The 26,104-nt window shown below is 34.1% G+C and overlaps 2 protein-coding genes and 2 long non-coding RNA genes across 4 annotated transcripts; all 4 read left to right on the top strand.

Moving 5' to 3' along the window:
• Positions 1-9,757, top strand: LOC126843718 (uncharacterized). Its single transcript, XM_050581423.1, has 5 exons — positions 1-191; positions 8,027-8,310; positions 8,377-8,445; positions 8,988-9,077; positions 9,679-9,757. The coding sequence occupies exons 2-5, from the start codon at positions 8,146-8,148 to the stop codon at positions 9,733-9,735; spliced, it is 381 nt and encodes a 126-aa protein (XP_050437380.1). The 5' UTR covers positions 1-191; positions 8,027-8,145; the 3' UTR covers positions 9,736-9,757.
• Positions 4,831-5,756, top strand: LOC126843723 (uncharacterized). The gene is made up of 3 exons (XR_007686473.1): positions 4,831-4,897; positions 5,176-5,280; positions 5,702-5,756. It is a non-coding gene; the product is annotated as an uncharacterized LOC126843723 (long non-coding RNA).
• Positions 9,758-12,545: 2,788 nt separating the features above from the next.
• On the top strand, positions 12,546-13,778 carry LOC126843722 (uncharacterized). The gene is made up of 3 exons (XR_007686472.1): positions 12,546-12,644; positions 13,347-13,436; positions 13,754-13,778. It is a non-coding gene; the product is annotated as an uncharacterized LOC126843722 (long non-coding RNA).
• Positions 13,779-19,130: 5,352 nt separating this feature from the next.
• LOC126843712 (ectonucleoside triphosphate diphosphohydrolase 5-like) lies at positions 19,131-24,051 on the top strand. The gene is made up of 12 exons (XM_050581416.1): positions 19,131-19,269; positions 19,417-19,609; positions 19,865-19,924; positions 20,293-20,372; positions 20,762-20,905; positions 20,971-21,082; positions 21,631-21,808; positions 22,049-22,201; positions 22,968-23,134; positions 23,413-23,466; positions 23,580-23,689; positions 23,774-24,051. Exons 1-12 carry the CDS (start codon positions 19,198-19,200, stop codon positions 23,870-23,872), a joined length of 1,422 nt encoding a protein of 473 aa, XP_050437373.1. The 5' UTR covers positions 19,131-19,197; the 3' UTR covers positions 23,873-24,051.
• The last annotated feature ends 2,053 nt before the right edge of the window (positions 24,052-26,104 follow it).

The raw sequence follows: 26,104 nt of genomic DNA, 5'->3' as shown, positions 1-26,104 counted from the left end.
CTACGTCAACCTGGTGTCGTTGGCCGTATACGCGCAGTTGGCTTGGTGCATAGGTCTACGGTTCGACAATGTCAACCGCGAGATCGAGGCCAAGCTCGAACGGTTGACGTCGACGAACCGCGTCGAATTCGCAAATCGCCGCTGTCACAACTTGTCTTATTTACTCCGTTGCTCTGACAATCGAATTAAAGGTGAGTTTGTTTTACATTGGGACGATCTGGAACCCTTTCACTGTTCCAGACAGTGATTATTTTTCTATGAACTAGAGTGTGCATAATTTATTAGTATTATATTTAAGTGTATACCGCGGTATTTTGGGATCCAGTTGCTAACTTAAATACCTTCAAAATATTGACAAAACTTTATAAATTCGAAGCCCCCTAAAAAGTTTCTAATAAATTAAGAAAATTGAGATAAGTAAAAGAAAATTTGAAGTACATTAATTAAAAATCCTAGACCCACAAGGGTTGAAGTTAAAATGGAATTTATCATAGGGTTCCCGACACTTCGAAATCAATGCATAACTTATTTCCTACGCCGTAGTTTGAAACTGGTGTATTTATTTTATTTAATGTACTCGAGGAATGCCACTTGGGCTAAAACTTTATTATTTTTTGAGTTCATTGTATCAAAACTTTTAGTAAAAATACAAAAATTAGTATACTCAACTAAGACAGTAAAAATGTGCTAAATGGATGGCGCTAAGTCTAAATTATAATCTTACACTTACATGTGGTTTTTTTGTTGATTAAAATTAAATCGTTAAACTTATACAACTTATCAAATCAAAGTGTTTATTTGAAAGTGATTTTTGTTATATTTAAATAATAATAATTTCTGAAGACCTCCAATTTTTACACTTAGTTCCAATAACAAAACTAAATTTTGATGTACCTAAAGTGTACCTTCTACATTACTGTCAACTGCGTTCAGCTATTGTGAACAAAAATTAATACCATTTTTTTTTAATTTCTACGCGTTTTAATTTCAGATGTGAAATATATTTCTATTAAAAAATTTCAAGAAATTCACTGGAGTCTTTGCTATTGTGTCAACATTTTAAATCACCAATACGGATGGCAACTATTAACGAGCTTATTGCTGAACGTAATAAATCTTATAGTCTTCCCGAATATCCTACGAATAAGAATTGCGAATACTGTGCCACATGGACCACTCCACTATGGATTTCTCATTATCTATGTTGTTTGGGTTTTTTGTCTTCTATCTACGTTACTATTGATGATGCTGCCCTCGTCGTACGCTGCTTCAAAAGTATTTTAGAATTCGACGCAATTCTAAGACATATCGATGTAACCATTGCTTTATTGTTTTTCACAGGCCGAAAGCACAGCCGTCAGTGTATGCAAATATCTTAACGTTTATCTCGCACCGGACGACATGAAACAGGTATTTTCAAAGTATTAAGAAATTAGAAAATAAATTAATTTTCCTCGATACTTGGGTAGGTTGTGGAAAATAACGTCCAGCCTGCAACTGGAAATGAAATGATAAAAGGAGAAAAAAATTCTCAATTCTGTTTTTTTATGAGCAGAGAAATAAAACTTGGTATTTTAAGAAAAACATACATTTGTTTATGATTTATGGCTGGTCCATCTATAGATAGCGTCATCAATTATTTTCTACCGTTTTGCCAACAGTGATAAAACAAGACAGCTGATAATGGTTTCTGATAAGATATATATAACAAGAGTTTAGTGACAAAAAAGAAAAGGAGTTGAGATTGTAAAATGAGAGAGAGGAGGAAAGGAGATGTAACAGGAACACCCGCCGGTGATAAGGATGACCCAACAACACATCCTTGAATAACTTCATTCATTGTTTTTTTATAAGGGTTAAGAAAATGTAATTTTTTTTCTATTTTACCTTAAATATTTTATTTTACTACATTACTGTCCTTTTTTGAATAAAATATTATTCGGTTATACATTTGTAGGATATAATTAACGCTTAATTATTTTTTGTTGTATGTATTATAGTTTGAACTATTTGTACTTCAATAAAGTGGACAAAATGTTAATTTCTTTTGCATTTTGCCTACATTTTTTTAGACTAAATATTTTTTATATAATAAACGCTTACTTAGTTTTGGTCGTATGTGTTACAGTTAGAACTTTTTGTACTTCAACTGTACAAGCATAAGGTACGTTTTTCAATATGTGGAGTCGTGGATTTACAAATATCTACATTAACAAAAGTAGGCGTTTACTGTTTTTTTAGAATTTATATAATATTGATTAAATTAAATTAGATAACCGACAAGTAAGAAAACAGTTCCATAAAGGTGGATTGTAGACTTGCATTTATAAGTTTAATTAGACACGTTATTTGGACACACCTAAGACGGATGAATTATAATTCATTTTCAGATGATTGGGACTATCATTACGTATTTGCTGATTTTCATTCAATTACAAAACAAGTGAACGCAGGATTTCAAATACTTATACCAACCTATAACAAACAAAACATTGTACATAATATTTAGTATAGGTTCAATTTAATATTCATGTAAACAATATATTTTATGTTAGGTGCACAATTACTTCATATAAATTCAACTAATTTAAAGTACTAATGTAACATTGTTAGTGTTTAAAAAAATAAATTGTTGTGCAGCAAAACTATTTTAAATTGTGTATTTCAATTGTATTAATATACTACGGATATTAATAATTTATAAAATGTCTATGTTTGTATGTTTGAAAGAATTATATTTCAAGGATATATCCATTAATGGGCATTGTTTTTTATTATAACCTATAAACTATTATTAAAAAGTAAAACTAAAAACGGACACAACGTCGACCTTTTCAGAATTTATTGTGTTTATTTTGCAATCTATTGTTTTACATAAGAAAAAATAAAAAGTTTTCAAACAGAAAATGTAAGTATATAATATATTGCGAGGATATCACTGCAACTCGTGCACACGCGTAGTTTACTACTTCCCGTTGGTCTTGCGGAACGAGCAAACTGTTATTAGACAATAAAAAATTGTTTTTATTATTATATAAATATTAAAAAACAATTTAACACCCGGGTTCCATATTCATATTAAAAGAAAACTACATAGATCATGTCGGTTCCAATCCTGAATATGAGCAACCCTACCTCTATGAAAAAGGGTAAACGGCCAACTCTTATTCCTGAATCGTTGAAGAAAATGGCGCGGACCGCTCTGATCTATCCGGTGCGGTTTGTCGGATCGACGGCGACCGGCGGCGTCGAATTCAGTCCGATGCTCTATGCGTTCAACGGGCTGGTGGTGATAGCGGCGGTGATTTTCGGCTACGTGTCGTTGCTGGGCGAACTGATGTCGTTCCGTAAGGGTCAGTCGGTGCGGTTCGAGAACGTCCCCGTCGCGGTGATTGCGTGCTTCAAATTCACCATGTTGGTGTTGCCCAGCGTTATTGCCGTGTTCGGGTCGGTGTCCAGGCACGCCGCGTGGCTAGACGTCGAGCGGTTGATGGACCGTGTGGACGAGGCTCTCGACAGCCGCAGCTGTGCGGCGGTCGACAAACGCGTCGAACGGTTGGCCTTGTGGGTGATTTGTCTTCAAGTGGTGATGTTCGCAGCCGACTACTGTACCTGGCTAACGATCAATCCGAACAACAAGAGCTACGGTGTAGTCTACCTGTTTTCCTACATTAATGTGGCGTCGTTGATTATCTACGCACAGTTGGCGTGGTGCATAGGTCATCGGTTCGACGTTGTCAACCGCAGGATCGAGGCCACGCTCGAACGGTTGACGTCGACAAACCGCGTTGAATTCTCAAATCGTCAATGCCAAGACTTGTCGTATTTACTTTACTGCCTTGAGAATCGAGTTAATGGTGAGTTTGTTGAGTTTTATATTGGGATGGTCCTCAACCCTTTCACTGATCCAGACGTACCATTACATATTCAACTGTAAGACCTTTTTGTAACGACTATTAGGCATGCAAGCGGTGTTAAGGTTCAATGGTACAAATTTTACTTTCACCATTTTTAGAAGATGTGTGTATTAAACATTATATAAATGTATATATATATATATATATATATTTAAAATTTAATGGAGAATATTATGTGTTATTCGGTATTTTGTCCTGTTATTAAATATACCTGAGGATTGCTGCTTAGAATTAAGGCTAGAAATAAAATATTGGAACTAATTCGTAAGTTAAGTGTCTCATAACTTTTGGTAACAATAGGAAAACTAATAAGTGTTTATTTGAAAATTATTTTATAATATAATAACAATTTTTGAAGACATGTGCCCTCCACTCTTTAAAACAATGCAATAAGATGCAATTTGTTTGTTTTACAAAAAAAAAAAAAATTAAATTAACTATAGTGTGTTCGGTAGACTTTTTTAAAACCCTTTCACCTTTTACTGCGTATACTAAGTGTAACAATCAATCATCACCATCTTAAGTGTTTTAACGATACACGATTTTATTTCAGACATTAAATTATATATGCCTATAAAACAAATTCAAGAAATTCACTGGAATCTTTGCTATTGTGTCAACATTTTAAATAACCAGTACGGATGGTATCTGTTAACAAGTCTACTGCTGAACATAATAAATTTGATAGCCTATCCGAATATCCTGCAATCAAGAATTTCGAATAAGGCGTTGCTTGAGCCATTGAAATATGGATTTTCAATTGTTTCCACTGTTGAGTTATTTTGTTGTCAACTAGCAAATTTATTTTTGATGGTGTTGCCTGCGTCGTACGCTGCCTTGAAAGTATACAGTAGAATTCAACAACATACAAGAATACATTGAAATAACGGTTGCTTAACTGATTTTTACAGGCCGAAAGCACAGTCATCAGTGTATGTAAATATCTTAACATTTATCTGGTGCCAAACGACATGAAACAGGTATTTTGAAAGTGGTAAAAAATTTAAAAAATGAACAAAAATTCTCCTCAGTTCTTAAGTAGGTTGTAGAAAATAACGATCGGTCAATCCACAATAAATATATAATTAACTTCTCCAGTTTCAAATAAATATAAAAATATATATTTTTTAAAAATTAATCTAATGAAAGTGAGATTTAAAAATAAAATATTTTTAGATTGGATTGTTTTCTCACTACATTTGTATTATTTACGGAAATAGAACTACTATGATTATCTAATAGACGCTTTTTTATTTAGTCCTATGTGTTACAGTTGGAACTATTTTTACTTCAATTGAACCAGCATAAGGTATGTTTTTCAATTTTTGGAATTGTGGATTTACGACGATCTACAATAACAAAAGTAATTATACAATAACAATTATACACTGTTTATTTTTATTGGTATAAGTTAAGGCAGACTAGCGTTGAGTAAGAGAAGTGAATTCGGCAAGAGTATTTACTATAAAGTTACCTTGTTATGATAACGATAAGAATTACATTTTGTGATCTCCAAACTAAGAGGCTCCAAGGTTTTTATACTTAATTGAAATGAACAATCTTGCATTATCCTAAATAGTTTACCATCTAGGGGGAATATAGACTTGCAAATTAAATTGGCACACTTAAGGCGGAACAGTTATGATTGAAAAATAATTAACACTTGAATGGGGTATTATATTTACACTATTTACACACCCTTGCCTAGGCGACCCCGGTCGAGAGAATCAAATAGGAGTAATATCAATGTGTGTAAATAGTATAAAGTTATGATTGTTTTTCAGGTGATTGGGACTACCATTTCATATTTCCTGATTTTCATTCAATTACAAAACACGTACTAAATATTCAAGATAACAATGTATTTTAAGTACTGCATACAAGTACTTTATGTAAATTCAAAACGCAATTAAGTACTAATTCAATGTTATTGGTTCTTTTTAGTATTTAAAAAAATAAAGTTTTGTGCAGTAAAACAGTTTAAAATTGTGTATTTGAATTATATTTTTATCATAATCATATACTGCTATAATATTATTAATTTTTAGAATATTTTTTCTTCTATGCTTTGGTCAATCATGCAATATTTTATACAAAAAAAATAATGATTAACGTTTTTGTTCTACTGCGTCTTCTCTTTAAGTATTAAACATGCTGACATTTTTTTTTTAGTATTCTTTTAACGATTTATTTTTTAAGGCCTATCCTTAAAAAAAAGGCCTTCGGTTTCAAGCTAGATCACCCCACCTTAAGCAACCAACTATTTTATTTCGATAGTTTGAAACAGTAGTATGACAAAACATATGGTATGTCCTTCCAAAGTCTATAAAGCTTTATTATTATTAATAAAAATTATATATACAATTTTCGTTACGGCAATCGATAAAATTATGACAATTCAGGGACACAACGTCGACCGTTTCAGAATTATATGTTTATTTTAGAATCTATTGTTTCAAAAAAAAATAAAAATATAAAGTTTTCAAACAGGAAATAGAAGTATAACAGATATTGCAAGGATATCACTACACCCCGTGCACACATGTAGTTTACTACTTACCGTTGGTCTCGTGGAATGAGCAAACCGTTATTTCAATAAAAAAAACTATTTTGTTATATAAATACTGAAAACATTATAGGAGATTCGTATTAAAAGAAAATTAAATAGATTATGTCGGTTCCGATACTAAATATGAACGATCCTACCGTAAAGGAAAAAGCAAAACGGCCGACTCTTATTCCTGAATCGTTGAAGAACATGGCGCGGACCGCTCTGATCTATCCGGTGCGGTTTGTCGGATCGACAGCGACCGGCAGCGTCGAGTTCAGTCCGATGCTCTATGCGTTCAACGGGCTGGTGGTGATAGCGGCGGTGATTTGCGGCTACGGATCGTTGCTGGGCGAACTGATGTCGTTCCGAAAGGGTCAGTCGGCGCGGTTCGAGAACGTCCCCGTCGCGGTGGTCGCGTGCTGCAATTACACCGTGTTGGTGTTGCCCAGCGTTATAGCCGTGTTCGGGTCTGTGTCCAGGCACCGCGCGTGGCTGGACGTCAAACGGTTGGTGGACTGCGTGGACGAGGCTCTCGACGTCCGCGCCTGTACGGTGGCCGACAAACGCGTCGAGCGGTGTGCCGTCTGGCTGGTTCGTCTTCAAATGATAGTTTCCGCAGCCGACTACTGCATCTGGCTAACGTTCAATCCGTCTAACAAGAGCTACGGAGTAGTCTACCTGTTTCACTACGTCAACCTAGTGTCGTTGGCCGTGTACGCACAGTTGGCTTGGTGCATAGGTCTACGGTTCGACATTGTCAACCGCGAGATCGAGGCCAAGCTCGAACGTTTGACGTCGACGAATCGCGTGGATTTTGCAAATCGCCGCTGCCACAACTTGTCTTATTTACTGCGTTGCTACGACAATCGAATCAAAGGTGAGTTTGTTATAGCTGTTTGAGTTTTACATTAGGATGGTCCTCAATCCTTTCACTGTTCCAGACAGTTTATTTATATAACCTTTTAACAACGATTTTTATGAAAAGTCAAAGAATACAATGGTACATTACAAAATATGTCCAAATAACATCAAAGTAGCTAAGTACAATAAAATAGATCTGGGGTTCCAAAGATTTAGTACCTACTTTATAAACCACTATCATTATCTAAATAAAAAATTATCGAACGCGTATACGCAACAATAACACTACATGACTATTTTTCTATGAACTAGAGTTTGCATAATTTATTTTTATTATACTTACATATTTAAATTTTTACCTCGGTATTTTGGGATCTAGTTGCTAACTTAAAATATACCTTTTACGTTCTTAAATATTGACAAAACTTTATAAATTCTTGACCTACATATAACTGTAATACAATAATCCAAAAAAGATTAAAAAATAAAATTGTTTGTAGCACGGAGAGGTCGTAGAGCATTTAATAGCTTAGCAGTGAAAGAGTTTACACTTTTTACACTTTGTTCCAATAAAAAAAACTCAATTTTGTTGTACCGGTAAAGTTTTATAAAACTATATCACCTTTCACTCCGTTCCGCTATTGTAAAAAAAAAACTTATCACTTATTTTTGAAATAACTACGTGTTTTAATTTCAGATGTGAAATATATTTCTATTAAAAAATTTCAAGAAATTCACTGGAGTCTTTGCTATTGTGTCAACATTTTAAACCACCATTACGGATGGCAACTATTAACGAGCCTATTGCTGAACATAATGAATCTAATAGTCTTCCCGAATATCCTGCGAACAAGAATTGCGAATACTGTGTCACTTGGACCACTCCACTACGGATTTGTCATTATCTATGTTGTTTGGATTTTTTGTCTCCTAGCTACGTTATTATTGATGGTGCTGCCTTCGTCGTACGCTGCTTCAAAAGTATTTTAGAATTCGACGCAATTCTAGAATATATCGATGTAACCATTGCTTTTTTGTTTTTCACAGGCCGAAAGCACAGCCGTCAGTGTATGCAAATATCTTAACGTTTATCTCGTACCAGACGACATGAAACAGGTATTTTCAAAGTATTAAGAAAATAGAAAAATTAAATAATTTTCCTCGATACTTGGGTAGGTTGTGGAAAAAAAGGTTTAGAGTGTAGCAGAGAAATAAAACTTGTTTTAAGAAAAACATACATTTTTATGTAATTTATGGCTGAGATGTATCTATGGATAGCGTCATTAATTTATTGCTACCGTTTTACCAACAGTGATAAAATAAGACAGCTAATAATGGTTTCTTATAAGAGTTTTGTCACTTAACTATACATCGTATCAGGAACCATTATTAGCTGAAAAAAGAGTTGAGATTGTTAAATGAGAGAGAGGAGGAAAGGAGATGTAACAGGAACACCCGCCTGTGATAAGGATGAGCGAAAAACATATCCTTGATTCATCGTTTTTCTATAAGGGTTAAGAAAATGTAATTTTTTTTCTAATTTAACTTAAATATTTTATTTTACAACATTAGTATCCTTTTTTGAATAAAATATAACTCGGATATAAATTATTAGGATATAATTAACGCTTACGTATTTTTTGTTGTATGTATTATAGTTAGAACTATTTGTACTTCAATTGCACAAGCATAAGGTACGTTTTTCAATATGTGGAGTCGTGGATTTACAAATATCTACAGTAACAAAAGTAGGTGTACACTGTTTTTTTTTTTAAATTTATATAATACAAGCTGTCCCGACCCAGGGTTGCCCGGGATTCCCATTCCCCTCTATTTCCACCCCCAGTCCAGATTCAACACCCGTTCCAACAGTTAAAAGCTTGCTCAGAATCGTGGTGCATAGAATCGGTCTGTTCCTTTAATCTTCGACCAATCGTTTGGGGGGCATAACATACAATTAATTATCATTCGCTCGAGTACCGTGGTTACTATGGTTACAAACAAAGTGTTCATTTTGGGTTAGCAACGGAAAATATTTCGTATTTAAAGTAGAAAGTTCGTGTTTGAGGGCACTCTTAGGGGTCGAATTTTCGAAAAGTACTATACCAGTTGGGTTTGCGGGAGTGTACTCAACAAGTTCCCAAAGTTTTATGGCGATCGGATGAATGGTGTACTAATGCCCAAAGGACAAACAGACAAACAGACTACCAGACATTAATTTTTATACTTATAGATTGATTAAGTTAAAGCAGATAACCGACAATATACAGTTCCATATAGGTGGATTGTAGACTTGCATTTATAAGTTTAATTAGACACACCTATGACTGAATTATAATTCATTTTCAGATGATTGGGACTATCATTACATATTTGCTGATTTTCATTCAATTACAAAACAAGTGAACGCAAAATTTCAATTACTTTCATACCTATAATTTAAAAAAAAATGTATATATCTATTAATGTCTCAATTAATATTCAGGTAATCAATATATATTAAGTTAGGTATACAATTACTTTATTCAAAAAGTAATTAAGTACTAATTTAATGTTATTGGTTCTTGTTAGTATTCAAAAAAATAAAGTGTTGTGCAGTAAAACAGTTTAAAATTGTGAATTTGCATTATATTTGTATCATATTCATACATCACTATAATATTATTAATTTAAAAAATATTTATTCTTGTATGCTTTGATCAATCATGCAATATTTTATACAAAAAAAATAATGATTTACGTCTTTGTTTTACTGCGTCTTCTGTTTAAGTATTAAAAATGCTGAATTTTTTTTTTTAGTATTTTTTTAACGCTTAATTTTTTTAATGCATATTCGTAAAAAATAGGACTTTTATTTAAAGCTGATCCCCACATTAAGCAACCAACTTTTTTCTTTCGATGTTTTGAAAGAGTATTACGACAAAGCAAATAATTTGTCCTTTCAAAGGGAATTGTTTTTTACCAATAAGTATTATTAATAAGTAAAGACTAAAAAGCGCTCGAAACGAACTCTTTATGTAAATATAAATTATTAAATATTAATTTAATATCTACGTATATACAAATTTTCGAGTAAATAATTTTTTTTCACCAAATTAATGGTATTATAGCTTAAATATGACATTAGATTTCTACCGAATTTAATTTGTTTTGAATATTATCGCAACAACAGTAATTGACCACCAATTAGAAGAGAATAAAGTTCAACAGCATAGGACGCAGGAACATAGGTTAACTGCTAGCCTTTAAGTAATTAAAATTTTATAGCATATTGTAAATTAATATATTCAATTTGCCATACGACCCTGAACTCTTACCGTCGATGGCTAGTAGACGTTTTTATGTTCTATTCAAAAGGGTATACAAAACCCTAGCGCTGTAAAGAATAATATGGTAAGGCGTCATTCCAAATTATTTTTTTTTCAAAAGAGTCTATTGTTAAAAATTAAAAACAAAAAACCGTTCGGAACGCAACATGAATATATTGACTCGGCGGTTTAGGATACATTATTATGAGTACAGACAAAATTTAAAAAAAAAAAACAAAAACAAAAGCTCATCATTGTAAAAACAATACGTTTGTGTTTAACATTTTTCGTTACTGGAATCGATAAAATTATGACAATTCAGGGACACAACGTCAAACTTTTCCTAATGTATTATGTTTTTTTTTAGAATGTATTGTTTAAAAATTAAATAAAAAGTAAAATTTTTTCGGACAGAACATACCATGAGAATACCACTGCACTACAGTTTAATAATTTTCGTTGGTCTCTGTAATTTGTGTATTATTATATAAATATTAAATAACAAATTAAGGAGATTAATATTAAAACATATTTTACACATTATGTCGGTTCCGACCTTAAATATAAACGACCCTACCGTAAAGGAAAAAGCAAAACGGCCGACTCTTATACCTGAATCGTTGACCAAACTGGCGAGGGTCGCTCTGATCTATCCAGCGCGGCTCGTCGGATCGACGGCTACCGGCACAATCAAGTTCAGTCCGATGCTCTATGCGTTCAACGGGCTGTTGGTGATGGCTGCGGTGATTTGCGGCTACGGGTCGTTGCTGGGCGAACTGAATTTGTTTCGAAAGGGTCAGTCCGCGTCGTTCAAGAACGCCGTTGTCGCTGCGGGCGCGTGCTTCAATTACACCATGTTGGTCTTGCCTTGCACGATAGCCGTGTTCGGGTCGGCGTCCCGGCACGCCGCGTGGCTGGACGTCGAGCGGTTGATCGGCCGCGTGGACGAGGCTCTTGACAGCCGCAGATGTGCGGTGGTCGACAAACGCGTCGAGCGGTGTGCCGTTTGGCTGGTTTGCCTTCAAGTGGCGGTGTACGCAGCCGACTACTCTATGTGGTTAACTGTCAGTCCGGGTAAAATAAGCTACGGTGTAATCTACCTGTTTTCCTATATCAACATGGTATCGGTGGCTGTGTACGCGCAGTTGGCTTGGAGCATAGGTCGTCGGTTCGACATTGTCAACCGCGAGATCGAGGCAAAGCTCGAACGGTTGACGTCGCCGAACCGCGTCGAATTTCCAAATCGCCGCTGTCACAACTTGTCTTATTTACTCCGTTGCTCCGACAATCGACTCAAAGGTGAGTTTTACATTGGGATGATCCTCAACCCTTTCAGAGCTTGAAACGTACCATTACGTTTTTCTGTATAAGGCCTTTTTGTAACGTCCGTTAGACATAGAGCGGTATCAAAGTTAATGAAAAGAAGTGAAAGAATACAATAGAAAGAGACTATAAGCGTATTAAAATATCGGTTTATCATTGTCTCAAAATCGTAATATTAACCCTTTCACATTCCACTGAGTATACTTCTTGTAACCCAAAACCCTTAAAAATGTTTTAATGTTTACACGTTATAATTTCAGACGTGAAATATATTCCTATGAAAAAAATTCAAGAAATGCACTGGAGTATTTGCTATTGTGTCAACATTTTAAACCACCAGTACGGATGGCAACTGCTAACGAGCCTATTGCTGAACATGATAAATCTGATAACCTTTCCGAATATCCTGCTAACAACGAAAGGCGCGAATACATTGTGGCTCGGGTTATTCAACTACGGATTTACAATTGTCTACGTTGTTTGGTTATTTTGTCACCTAGCTCTTTTATTTTTTATTGTGCTGCCTTCGTCGTACGCTAACTCAAAAGTATATTGTAGAAGTCAACGCTATTTTAGAATATATAGAAATAACCGTTGCTTCTTTGTTTTTCGCAGGCCGACAGCACAGCCGTCAGTATATGTAAATATCTAAATGTTTATCTCGTACCGGACGACATGAAACAGGTATTTTTAAAGTAGTAAAATATTAGAAGATAATAAATACCATTTCTTCTAATATCTGGGTAGGTTATAGTAAATAAAGATCAGTTAATCCGCAATAAATAAATCATTAATATCTTTAGCTTCAAATAAATGTAAAAATATATATTATCAACATGAATATATTTATCGGCTGGGAGGACACTGGAGGGTTAAGTAAGGATAGTGAGGAAAAAAAGTGAAAGTTAAGGGAGCAGAAAAGAGAAAAAGGGTGTAAATGTAAAGTGAGGATTACTGATAAGAAACAGCTAATAATGGCTGCCTTAAAACCCTTCAGACTCTTAATTAGCGTCATTGAGACATGGGAACGTGAAAGTGAGGAGAGTGTAGAAGAAATAAAGGGTCAAAGGAGGGTTAATTATAAGGGAACGGGTAGAGGGGATAAGTGTAGGTAGTGGAGAGAGAATCGTGGAATATACCCGATGGACTGTTCCGGCTTTGAGCTAATTGAACCAATTAACCGAGTTTTTCTAACCCTCGTGTCTATGTTTCCTCTTAAGTTGGGCTTTTCATGGCGGTAGAGATGGCCCAAAATCATACCCATGATTAATTTTTTTTCAATAAAGTGGATAAAATGTTAATTTTTTTGCACTTTGCCTACATTTTTGTAGATTAAATGTTTGTATATAACAAACGCTTACTTATTTTTGGTCGTATGTGTTACAGTTAGAACTTTTTGTACTTCAACTATACAAGCATAAGGTACGTTTGTCAATTTGTGGAGTCGTGGATTTACATATATCTACAATAACAAAAGTAAGTATACACTGTTTTTTTTTATTTATATAATAATGATTAAGTAATGGTAGATTGCCGACGTGCAACGATGATAGTCGACAAGACATTTTATTCACTCTTTTATTGGGTTTTTATACATTTTATCAAGGTATATAAGAAAGTTATTGCATTCAATAAGAACTAAATTATATTATCTCTGAAGTAGGTGTCTCTATGGTTTTTTAGACTTCATTGATATGACAAAAAATTGTACAATATTTTACCAACTAGATGGATTGTAGAATTACAAGTCAATTGGACACACTTAAGACGAATTAGTTATGATTGATTTTCAGGTGATTGGGACTACCATTACATATTTGCTAGTTTTCATTCAATTACAAAACAAGTGAATGCAGGATTTCAACTACTTATCAACCTATAATAGACAAAACATTGTACATAACATGTAGTATAGTTTCAATTTAATAATCATGCAAAAAATATATTTTAAGTTAGGTGTAAAAATAGTTAATATAAATTCAAGACATCATTAAGTACTAATTTAATATCGTTAGTATTTAAAAAAATAAATTGTTGTGCTGAAAACAGGTTTTAAACTGTGTATTTGCATTGTATAATATAATGCTGATATTAATCGTTTATAAAAATATGTTTATACTTGTATGTTTAAATTTATAGTATGACAAGGACATGTTCTTTCAAAGGGAATTGTTTTTTACCAATAAACTATTGTTAATAAGTAAAAACTAAAAAGCGTTCGAAACAAAATTTCTATATATACATATAAATTATTATTGATTTAAATACTGTTTACAATTTTTTGTTACGGCAATCCATAAAATGACGATAATTCAGAAACACAACATCGACCTTTTTAGAAGTTATTTTGTTTATTTTAGAATCTTGTACAGTCATTACTATACTGAAACCGCTTTCTAAAGTATTCAAATATTTTGTTTGTATTAATATTTTTATTTTCTCTACGCGGGAATTAAGCATTGAATATTTGAATCCATTATGCGCTTAAGTATTGCACTAGTGAAGATGACAGAATGTCCATTGGGCATTACATTTGTTTGGTTTAACCCAATCATAGTTATTAATTGTCAAAACCTGTTCATAATATTATATTATTGCAGTAAATTTGTCCAAACAACTACAATAGAGTCCCCACGATTTTCCATGGATAAAATAACACAACAAAGTATAGTCTTAAATATAAAATTTAAACACAGTTATTCGGGTTCGATTAAAAAGAGTTAGAAACGTCTAACCAAAATTGAAACGATGGGCTAAGTTGTATTTACCTAAACGAGTAACAGTAAACCATTTTACTTTATGACCGTTCCATCACCAAATATATGGTACTATAGCCTAAATGTGACATTAGATGTCCACCGAATTTGAATATTATCGCAACAACAGTAATTAACCACCAATTAGAAGAGGATAAAGGTTAACAACATAGGACGCGGGAACATAGGTGAACTGCTAATCTTTTAGGTAACATACTTATATAGCATATTGTAAATTCATTTATTCAATTTGCTATACGACCCTGACCTCTTACCGTCGATGGCTAGTAGACGTTTTTATGTTCTATTCAAAAGGGTATACAAAACCCTAGCACTGTAAAGAATAATATGACAAGGCGTCATTCCAAATTATTTTTTTTCAAAAGAGTCTATTGTTAAAAATTAAAAACTAAAAACCGTTCGGAACGCGATATGAATATATTTACTCAGCGGTTTAGGATATATTGTGGATCCAGAAAAAATAATAAAAACAAAAGCTCATCATTGTAAAAACAATACGTTTGTGTTTAACATTTTCGTTACTGAAATCGATAAAATTATGAAAATTCAGGGACGCAACGTCAAATTTTTCATAATTTATTATGTTTTTTTAGAATGTATTGTTGAAAAAAAAAAATATATATATAAAGTAAAATGTTTTCAGACAGAACACTATGATGTTACCACTGCACTACAGTTAACTAATTCTCGTTGGTCTCGAGGAATGAGCAAACCGTTAGTGCAATAAAATAATTATTTTATTATTAGATAATTATTAAAAAACAAGTTAGGAGATTTTTATAAAAAGAAAATTAAATAGACTATGTCGGTTCCGATCTTAAATATGAACGACCCTTCCTCAATGACAAAGGGAAAACGGCCGACTCTTCTTCCTGAACCGTTGACGAAACTGGCCAGGGCCGCTCTGATCTATCCGGTGAGATTTGAACGATCGAAGGCGACCGTGCCAGTCGAGTTCAGTCCGATGCTCTATGCGTTTAACAGACTGGTGGTGATAGCGGCGATGATTTGCGGCTACGGGTCGTTGCTGGGCGAACTGATGTCGTTCCGAAAGGGTCAGTCCGCGCCGTTCATGAATGGCATTGTCGCTGTGGGCGCGTGCTTCAATTATACCTTGTTGGTCTTGCCTTGCACGATAGCCGTGTTCGGGTCGGCGTCCCGGCACGCGGCGTGGCTGGACGTCATGCGGTTGATGGACCGCGTTGACGAGGCTCTTGACAGCCGCAGCTGTGCGGTGGTCGACAAACGCGTCGAGCGGTGTGTCGTTTGGCTGGTTTGGCTTCAGTCGGTGGTGTTCGCAGGCGACTACTGCCTCTGGTTAACGTTCAATCCGTCTAACAAGAGCTACGGCGTAATCTACCTGTTTTACTATATCAACATGGTGTCAGTGGCCGTGTACGCGCAGTGGGCTTGGTGCATAGGTCGTCGGTTCGACATTGTCAACCGCGAGATCGAGGCAAAGCTCGAACGGTTGACGTCTCCGAACCGCGTCGAATTCGCAAATCGCCGCTGTCACAACTTGTCTTATTTACTCCGTTGCTCCGACAATCGACTTAAAGGTGAGTTTTACATTGAGATGATCCTCAACCCTTTCACTGCTCCAAACGTGCCATTACGTTTTTCTGTATAAGTCCTTCTTATAACATCCGTTCGGCATGGAAGCGGTATCAAAAATTAATAAAAAAAAATCAAAGAATATAATGGAACAACAAAAAGAATCATCAAACAAGATATAAGTATAATTTAATATCTGTTTGCCAGGATGTATGCATTTTGATTGTCGTTTCAAATTCGTTGTACTTCGGCTATTGTAAAAAAAAATTAATTCCAACTTTTTTTTTTGAAATTTCTACGCGTTTTAATTTCAGATGTGAAATATATTCCTATAAAAAAAATTCAAGAAATGCACTGGAGTCTTTGCTATTGTGTCAACATTTTAAATCACGAGTACGGTTGGCAATTGCTAACGAGCCTATTGGTGAACATAATAAATCTGATAACCTTTTCAAATATCCTGCTAACAACGGAAGGTGCGAAAACATTTTGGCTCGGGCTATTCAACTACGCATTTACAATTATCTACGTTGGTTGGTTATTTTGTCACCTAGCTCTTATATTTTTGATTGTGCTGCCCTCGTCGTACGCTAACTCGAAAGTATATAGTAGAATTCAACGCCATTTTAGAATAGATCGAAATAACAGTTGCTTCTTCTTTGTTTCTCACAGGCCGACAGAACAGCCGTCAGTATATGTAAATATCTAAACGTTTATATCGTACCGGAAGACATGAAACAGGTATTTTTAAAGTAGTAAAATATTAGTAGATAATTAGTAGATAATCAGTTAATCCGTAACAAATATATCATTAATATATTTAGTTTCAAATAAATATAAAAATATATGTTATCAGCATATATAATTAACTGTATATTTAATATATTTTTGGGCTGGTAGGACACCTGAAGGTTAAGGTAGGATAGTGAGGAAAAGAGGGGAAAAAGGATGAAAAAGGGAAAGTGAGGACCAACGATAAGGGACAGCTAATTAGCGTCATTGAGATACTGAAACGTGAAAGTGAGGGGAGTATAGAAGAAGGAAAGGACGAATGGAGGGCTAATTATAAGGAAATTGATGGGGGGATGTAGTGTAGGTGGTGGAGTAAGCATCGTGTAATAGACCCGTTGAACTATTCAGGCCTCAAGGTAGGCAAGGAAGGAAGGAAGGGAATGCCAGTGTAACCTTCTTGTCTCTGCTTTCTTTTAAGTTGGGCTTCTCATGGCGGTGGAGACGATCAAAAATCATATCCATGATTAATTGTTTTTCAATAAAGTGGACAAAACGATAATTTCTTTTGCACTTTGCCTACATTTTTTTTAGACTAAATGTTTTATATAATAAACGCTTACTTATTTTTGGTTGTATGTGTTACATCTCATGATGGCAGCATTGGGCCTTCATGGCCCGTTAAGCTACATGATGATGATGATGATGTGTTACAGTTAGAACTATTTGTACTTCAACTGTATAAGCATAAGGTACGTTTGTCAATTTGTGGAGTCGTGGATTTACATGTATCTACAATAACAAAAGTAGGTATACACGGTTTTTTTTAATTTATATAATAATGATTAAGTAATGGTAGACTACCGACGTGCAAGAGATGTACAGTCGACAAGACATTTTGTTCACTCTTTTATTGGGTTTTTATACATTTTATCAAAGTATATAAGAAAATTATTGCAATCAATAAGAATTCAATTATATTATCTCTGAAGTAGGTATCTCTATGGTTTTTAGACTTCATTGAAATGTCAATCAAAAATATTTTACAAACTAGATGGATTGTAGAATTACAAGTCAATTGGACACACTTAAGACGAATTAGTTATGATTGATTTTCAGGTGATTGGGACTACCATTACATATTTGCTAATTTTCATTCAATTACAAAAGAAGTAAACGCAGAATTTCAACTACTTATAGACCTATAATAATATAGAAAACAATTTACACACCTACCTTTTTGTAAATTGAGTTATCATTTTTTTATTGTTGATTTTTGTTAAAAGTGTATGTTGTGCAGAATATTTTTATAAAATCGTAACTACATTATTTGTTTTGACCATAATATCTATGTTATATTAATTATATTATACATTTATAAAATATGTATGTTACTATTAAAACTCCGGTTTGTCTTATATCTATCAACTGGCAATTGGCATGAGACCGTTTTTTCTTTGAATGGTGGAATAATGTATTTTGTCCAAACGATTAATAAATACAAGGGTCGAAAATGAATGAGTAAGTAGAAAAATTCGTTTAGAATAATAGTAATAGTTGTACGTTTGTCTTGTGAATATCCCGTCATCGTTAAAATACAAAAAACTTACCTACAGAGTGTTCCGCAATTATGATTCATACTAATTTTGTGTAAGTGGTATTCATTGGTGTTCATAAATATTATAATCAAGAAAAGTTCGAGTGCTCAACTCGTCAATCTTGTCAACTCATGTCAAAAGAGGTTTCATGTTATGACACATAATTATGCACCAAAATTCTGCTTTTGCACACATACTATAATCAAGGCTCTAATAGCTTCATACAAATCCACCAACAATCTAATATACAATGTCGGATGTCGTTTTCTCATTAACGCTCACTTGAAACTTATTCTCTCGGATCTTACTGTTAAAATTAATTATCCAAAATATACATAAACCACAACATAAATGTCGAATCCTTATAGAATCACTCTGTATGCGGTTAGATCAGTACGGCCTTTGCGAGTTCACCTGTGCACACTTTTCTGCGTTTCAATGGTGACGCACTAAAATCCTATTTCTTTGAGTTAATATGGAATTCTTTCAATTTTTTACCGTCTAACGTTGCGCAATACCGCTCGTAGGGCGATAATATATTATTTAATACATCACATCTGTAAAGTCGATTATTTTTGCATGTGTTTTGACATGACCATGTCGAGTTATTGTGAAAGCCACCACCGATTGTTGATGTTCGTGTCGTTCATAGTAGGTGATCCGGCAACGGTTAAATTTTATTTTCATAAGTATTGTGTACATAATATCATATTATATTGTGCACGTTTTTATTCGGTCGGTTTCGAAATTAAAATAAGATTGGTTTTTTAATTTTAATTTTTACCGTTGGGCTTTTAGCTGCTGTTTGCCACATGTCGTCGAGGTGCCTTTGCCAATGACAAGTCCGATTTACCTGCGGTGAAAATGTCCAACAGCCTGGAAATCGACATGTCGAAAAACATACCGTTAAAGCCCTTCTTGTACTACGCGGTAATGAACGGCGGCAGTACGGGTTCTAGAATGTCGGTGTTTACATTCGGAGTCGAAGAGGGTAGGTGCCTTAAGTATATTTTTATGGAAAAACGGTTCGTGCAAACAGTAAAATTACAATAACAATACAAAGCCCCCATTTTTCCCCGCCAACGATAGTGGGAATGCGGAATAAATAATTTTCATAAAGTCCACTTGTGTGGTTGTTGCTCTAAACTCTTCCTACATCCCAGGCCAAAGTTCCAAAGGCTTGTCGATCGGATGCATGTCCGTTGGTTGAACTGTTTTGTGTTTTATACATGGTATACTTTTGCAGTAACGATGAACAAGAAACAAATCGACAAAAATACAACGAAGTTCAAACCCAATCTACCGTGTAAGTAGTCCGTATGCTGTATTATGACGTAGAAAAAAAACCAAAATTTTTATACAGTAAGGTATCGTTCGTGTTGAACTCGGCGAGTTGTCTTGTGTACCGTGCAAATTGAGGTCACGTTTGTAAATGTGTCGCATGTATCCCATAAACCAAGTGCCTACGCACAACTATAGTTTACAATAACAATGCTACAATATATTATTATAATGAATTAACGTTATTTGGAAACGTGATAACGTTTTCGTTTCTTAACCCTTTGAAGTATGAAAAGTTCACCGGTACAAATGGATCCACAAAAATACTGGATAATAATATTATACGGGTTTGTGTGGTTGTTGAAATCAAACTAATAATATCTTTGTCCGTAGATTATAAACTTATATTGTTAAAAGAATGTGCCAAGAGAGTGTCACCGGATTTGACAGCTTTCGTCAAAGAACCGGCAAAAGTAAGGATATACCTATGCTGTGGTTACAATCTAGTAATACAACCTAGTAATAAGTTTTCTTCTCCGTCATAAAAAAACTTAAATTTTGATCACACTACATTTGCCAACAATATTGTTATGAAAGATATTTATTGAAATAATACAATACACATCAGCCGTATTATAAAAACTCAAATTATACATTTCAATTTGATCTATTGTACAGTTGCATAGGGCTCACCTAATTTTCAAATCTTCTTCAATTCTTCTCCACGCGCTCACATGACCTCGATGCCGAATACTTAAATTTCTCTACTCCATCCCTTCCTTTCCAAAGTTATCAGGTTTTGACTCCTGAAACCTTCTCATTGCTTAAATCAAGCTGTTATTCATATTTGTTTCTTCAAAAGGTCGAGACCACAATACTTCCTTTGTTAAAAAAGGCCAAGGATTGCATACCTGATATATACCAAGCTCACACTTTTGTTCAGTTAAAAGCTACCGGAGGCATGAGGCTACTTACGGAACCAGAAGCGGCTTCTATTTATAAAGAAGTGACCAAATTTGCGATTGCGTCGACATGCGATGAATTTTTTATTTAAAGATGTCTGTTTAACAGGTTGCCAGAACTATTTCTAAAAGCAACTTCAGTAAGCACAGCGACCTGGCTTCGTCTTTGGTGGGCGTCGAAGAGGGGATATTTTCGTGGATAACGGTTGTATATTTGCTCAGTTAGTATAGTTTACATTAGTAATCATTCGGACCAAAACAATTTACAAGTCTGTATTACTATGATCTTAAAATACTGTTTTTACTATTTTATTATTATTTATAATAATTCAAATTGTTAAAGGATGGGGGTACCCGGGAAGGGTGCACTCGGATCTATTTCACATTAGCTTTGTTTCACCCATGCCCTACTGAGTCTGACAGCCGTATGTGTTGTAGAGACCTGAAACTCTTGCTAATTTTATTATTTTTTTTATTCTCTAATTAAATATCCTTGCTCTGTTATTAGTCCAATCAACGTGCTCATTTAGTTTCTGTTCGAATATTTAATACCTTTTATAGTAATATACCTGTATGCTTAGATGAACACTTGCGATTGTCTAGTTAACACTGGGTACCTCTACGTATTCCTGCTATTCTTTCTGTTCTTTGGTGTAGTACCTTTAGAGTCGACTCCAAGAGTCCTACCACTGGTTCAGGAACAATATATAAGTTGTTTCAGTCCCTTTGAGCTTGCCGCTACTTCAAAGCCGTATTGCGTTCGTTACAGGGGAGGAGGTGCATAAGAGTAATGTGGCCACTATAGATATGGGCGGGGCTTCTATACAAATAACTTACATCACGTCGGACAGAAGAAGTCCGAGAAGTTGGTTGCCAATATCAGTGGAAAAAGCTAGGATACACACTCGCATCATGAACGGACATGTGGTGAACCTGTACACTTATAGGTAGATCACGAATATTATAGTATAAAATTCACAGGTCGTTGTGTTGAGGAAATTTCGAAATGTGTGTAATCAGAAGCAGGGCCATACTTCATTGATGGCATAACAGCGATATTTTCGAATATTAAATATGATTAAACATTGGAGCATCCTTTACACAGCCTGTGTGATTTTATTCCATAAACTATGTAACGACGATTCCTTAGATTAAAAATACTATATATGATTTTTTACTTTATTTAGTTATCCGGATCACGGCGCGACAACGACTCGCCGTAGAATTACAACTAACTATTGTCTGGCGCTCGGTGACAAGAGACTTTGCCAGAGCCCTTGTCTAAGCCCGAAGATAAAAAATAAAGAAGTTGAATTTAACGGCATTGTATATTACATCGGGTGAGTCTAGTTACCTTGTACAATGAATTTAAATCTAGTTACTCTGAGAGTTTTCCAATACTGACTAAAGTGCCACAATGTTATTCGGTAATTCGGTTAGGTATCTTTTATTTAGTTAGTCCTGACCAAAACTTAAATCTAATATCTTGGTCATTTACTCGGCAAAAAATTACCTTGAGTAGACCTCAAAGGATTCAATTGCATATGTGTTACAATATCTAAATCCGTAATCAGACCAGACATATGCGGTTTGATCATTCGATCAAACCGGGGGTTCGACTAAACCGGTGACTTTAATGACAATCCAAGCATTCCAATCCATCTTTCTTCGCCAAATTATCTCTGCTCCATGACATTAAAAGCTCTTTATTCCTACAATGAGCTGACGGGTAACCAAGCCCTTACGACGTATGTATATCAATTAAACATTTCCTGCTAATGGCAAAACTCTGAAACTATCTCTTGCATACAAATCCCTAGTTCCGTATATTCTAGTGTCACCACACATCCATCTCATCATAAATTATTTCCATTTGCTTTTAATCTAATCTATCTAATTCAATGTCCATCAATTTCCTACGTATATCAATGCTGAGATCACTAAATGACATATTTCTGTCACACAATTCTATTGAACTGCAGTAGACAGATGAACATCGACGCATGTTATAGTAGAATCTAGCGTACTGCATTTTTAACCTTTTTATTTATTTTAAACAGTAATTTTGTAAAAATATATATTAAACATTGAGTTGCACTTATTTAGAGGGGCAAGAACCAAAGACAATAAGATCAACGTCGAAGAATGCCAAAAAGAAGTTTTGAGAGTCACGAAACTACATAGAACGTTTAGATATAACGACGAGTTGCACTTAAAAAATGTGTATTTGTTCTCAGGATTTTTCAAAATAGCCGAGGCATCCGGATTAATTGGTAAGTACGTTGTAAAGTTGACAACATAGCATTTAAAAAGTTTAATAAGAAAATGTCTGTTTGGATTGAAAAAACTTAATATTATTCTATTTTAAACCTTTTTTATTGTATTTTTTCATAAAATATTATACATTGTAATAACAAAAATTCTATAAATCATGACAATTTTTACTTTTTAAATTTAATTTTGAGTATTTATCTTTATCATCAACAAAATGAAAACATTGGCAATTGCTTATGTTGGTAAGAAAACCAATGACAGTTTTTTTTCTGTATAGAAGGAGAAGGAGAAGTAAAAAAGGGAAATATATACGCTACAGCAATAGAGGAGGGTAAATAAATAAACAATTTACATTACTAGTTATAAGTAAAAAAAAAAAACAGACAGCAGATATGGAACGCGACTAGATTTTAATATTATCATTGAAATTTTCGCTGATTGTAGTTTGCGGCAGAGAAGACCACTCGGCCGAACTGTTCAAGTGTTTGGATCTAATTTACATGGACTTATTGCTAAAAGTGGGCTTTGGAATTACCGATGAAATGGACGTATACGTTAGTTGGCGATAATTGTTTATATAATATTGACCTACCAATTTTTTGTACTTTATTAACTCAATTTACCGTGCTATGTCTTAGATCTATGACATGATAGGCGGAGTTCCTATTACTTGGACGTTGGGATACACGCTTTACAACATTCAATCCATGACCATGGACGCAAACGTATTGTATTGACGTCAATTATTAAATAATAATACAAGCTATAACTTAGCACTAACCTATTAAAGTACCAGAAAATATTAAATTAATATTCAATAATTAATAATTTACAATGCAAAAATAATTAATAAATTTGATGAAAGAAACATAACAAATGTATTAAGAATATAGATGCAATTTAATTTAATTAAAGAAACGCTGTTTTATTCTATAATATAATGTGTCTAAATGTGAATTTAGTTATTATATTTGTATTGTAAGTACAGTTTTTGAAAAAACGGAGATGTGATGATTGCAATGATGTTAAAAATATTAATTCTAATCGATTTCCGCCTATGTGTTGATGTCACAGTTGTTAACGAATTATTGGTTACTATATATAATACATATTACATAATATTGTAAACACTTGCATCCCACGAAATATGACGCCCCTGACACGGTTCATCTTATACATAAAGTAATAATAATAATATGTTAGCATAATAGTTGTATAGGTACTTTTTGGGGTTTCGGGTGACTGAATAAGGGTAAGAACGATACCATTTCTTGGTAGGCGAATTCGTCGTATTCCGTGCACTGGAGCATTCCGTCGAGCACTAGAACGTTGCCGTATGTCTTCCTTTAAGAAAAACGAAAACCAGAAACACAAGATTGAGGCATAAAAAAAAAGTTACAGTGGGTGCAGACACAAAAAAAAGCTCACACCGCTCTAAAACCAATAGCATATCAACCGCACATCGAAGCTAAAATACTATATTATGCTAAATGTTTAATTTAAGTTTTAATTTGCATGCAAATTTCCACAAGAGGAAAAGAAAAAAAAAGAAAATAATAGACTTGATAATTAATTATCTGCAAGTGTTACTATTATATGTATATTATACTATATGTGAGCCCGCCTCGCGTTAGAGGAAAACGGGATTTTGTAAATGATATTAATTAGATGTATTATCAAAATAGATACTTCTTTTCTACGGTAATATGTATGGTTAAAAATATTAGCTTAATGTTAGGTTTTAGCGAAAACTTACCCATACAATGCGCCTAACTAAATGCCAGTGTAGAGGTCCCTTAAGATTTTAACGCGTTCGTGCGTTTTAAACAGTAGCAACTTCACTGATCTCGAGGTCGGTGCCGTAAAGGTGGGTGTGCTCACGTTTTTAACACTAAAATGTCCTGGTACTTGGACTTCTCTTGATGGAGCACCTGTTCGACTTGCATGGAAAAACATCGGCCCGGCAACAGGTCGGTGATTTCACTATACCATCCTTTTTTCAACGCGTCCATGATAGCAATGACATGTTTGTAGCGCGTCTGTCGGTCAAATAAAACTGATATTTTCGAAAACGGTAGGTAAGGTAAATAAGGTAAATAAGTATGTTTATCTGGTAGATAGTAATATTTCTAATTAGTAATAACTAGTTATAATAGGACGCCACCTATATTAAATGTATTATAATATAAAGCAAAATCAAACCATCTAATAAATACGTTGCATTTCTGCTGCAATATGCATTGAAGGTTAATCCTTTATGTAGGTTGTTGTTTAGTCAGGCTTATTGATTGACCTTCCTTAAAATAACTTATAAGATAATAATTTAATTTAAAAATGTGTTATACATTTAAAATCAATAATTTTTAGTTGACTTTATTAAGTCTATCGTTGAAATATTTACTACAAATTGTTATCTAAACTTTTATCTGCGCGCATTTCCCAACCGCACTTCCCTCCCCATCCCATTTTTATAGCACGCTAGTTAAAGCGTTCTAAATCAATAATTGATAATAATTTATTCGAGGTCTTCGAATGATGACGATTTAGTGCGATATTTCAACTAATTAGGAATTGTGCAAATATATTATTAATATTATGTTATATAATATATTATAATACTATCAATCAACGATCAATGCCCAACACGCTAGGTAGATAAAACCACTACAAACCATACAAATCTTCAATAGTTCAGCGTGCTTCAGTTATTTAGCCGCAAAAAATCACAGGGTTTTCAAACTTTTTGAAGACTCTTTATAGTATATTCTGTAATTTCCTTTTATATAAGTGTCTGAGTAAATATCCTTGCACAGTTATTGGCCTAACCAACGTGTTCATTTAATGTCTGTTCATATGTTTAAGATATTTTATTAGTAATAGACCTGAATGCTTGATGAACACCTTCAATTGTCTAGGTACCTCTACGTATTCCTGTTCTTTTTTCAGTTCTTTGGTAGTACCTTCAGAGT

Source organism: Adelges cooleyi, unplaced genomic scaffold (genome assembly GCF_023614345.1).
Source record: "Adelges cooleyi isolate 19-005CV unplaced genomic scaffold, UGA_ACOO_1.1 ACOO_flye_CR_arks_rails_tigmint_CR_PRNA_574, whole genome shotgun sequence".
Taxonomy (NCBI): domain Eukaryota; kingdom Metazoa; phylum Arthropoda; class Insecta; order Hemiptera; family Adelgidae; genus Adelges; species Adelges cooleyi.
The sequence above is the reverse complement of the archived record's forward strand: the minus strand, read 5'-3'. Positions and strand labels throughout refer to the sequence as shown.

Bases quoted from the DNA above. Each gene is read 5' to 3' on its own strand.
- LOC126843718 (XM_050581423.1), top strand. From the start codon at position 8,146: ATGAATCTAATAGTCTTCCCGAATATCCTGCGAACAAGAATTGCGAAT. The intron at 8,311-8,376 runs GTATTTTAGAAT...TGTTTTTCACAG, and splicing joins CGTCGTACGCTGCTTCAAAA to GCCGAAAGCACAGCCGTCAG. The intron at 8,446-8,987 runs GTATTTTCAAAG...TATGTATTATAG, and splicing joins TACCAGACGACATGAAACAG to TTAGAACTATTTGTACTTCA.
- LOC126843712 (XM_050581416.1), top strand. From the start codon at position 19,198: ATGTGTTTTGACATGACCATGTCGAGTTATTGTGAAAGCCACCACCGA. The intron at 19,925-20,292 runs GTAAGTAGTCCG...CTTTGTCCGTAG, and splicing joins GTTCAAACCCAATCTACCGT to ATTATAAACTTATATTGTTA. The intron at 23,467-23,579 runs GTAAATAAATAA...CGCTGATTGTAG, and splicing joins CGCTACAGCAATAGAGGAGG to TTTGCGGCAGAGAAGACCAC.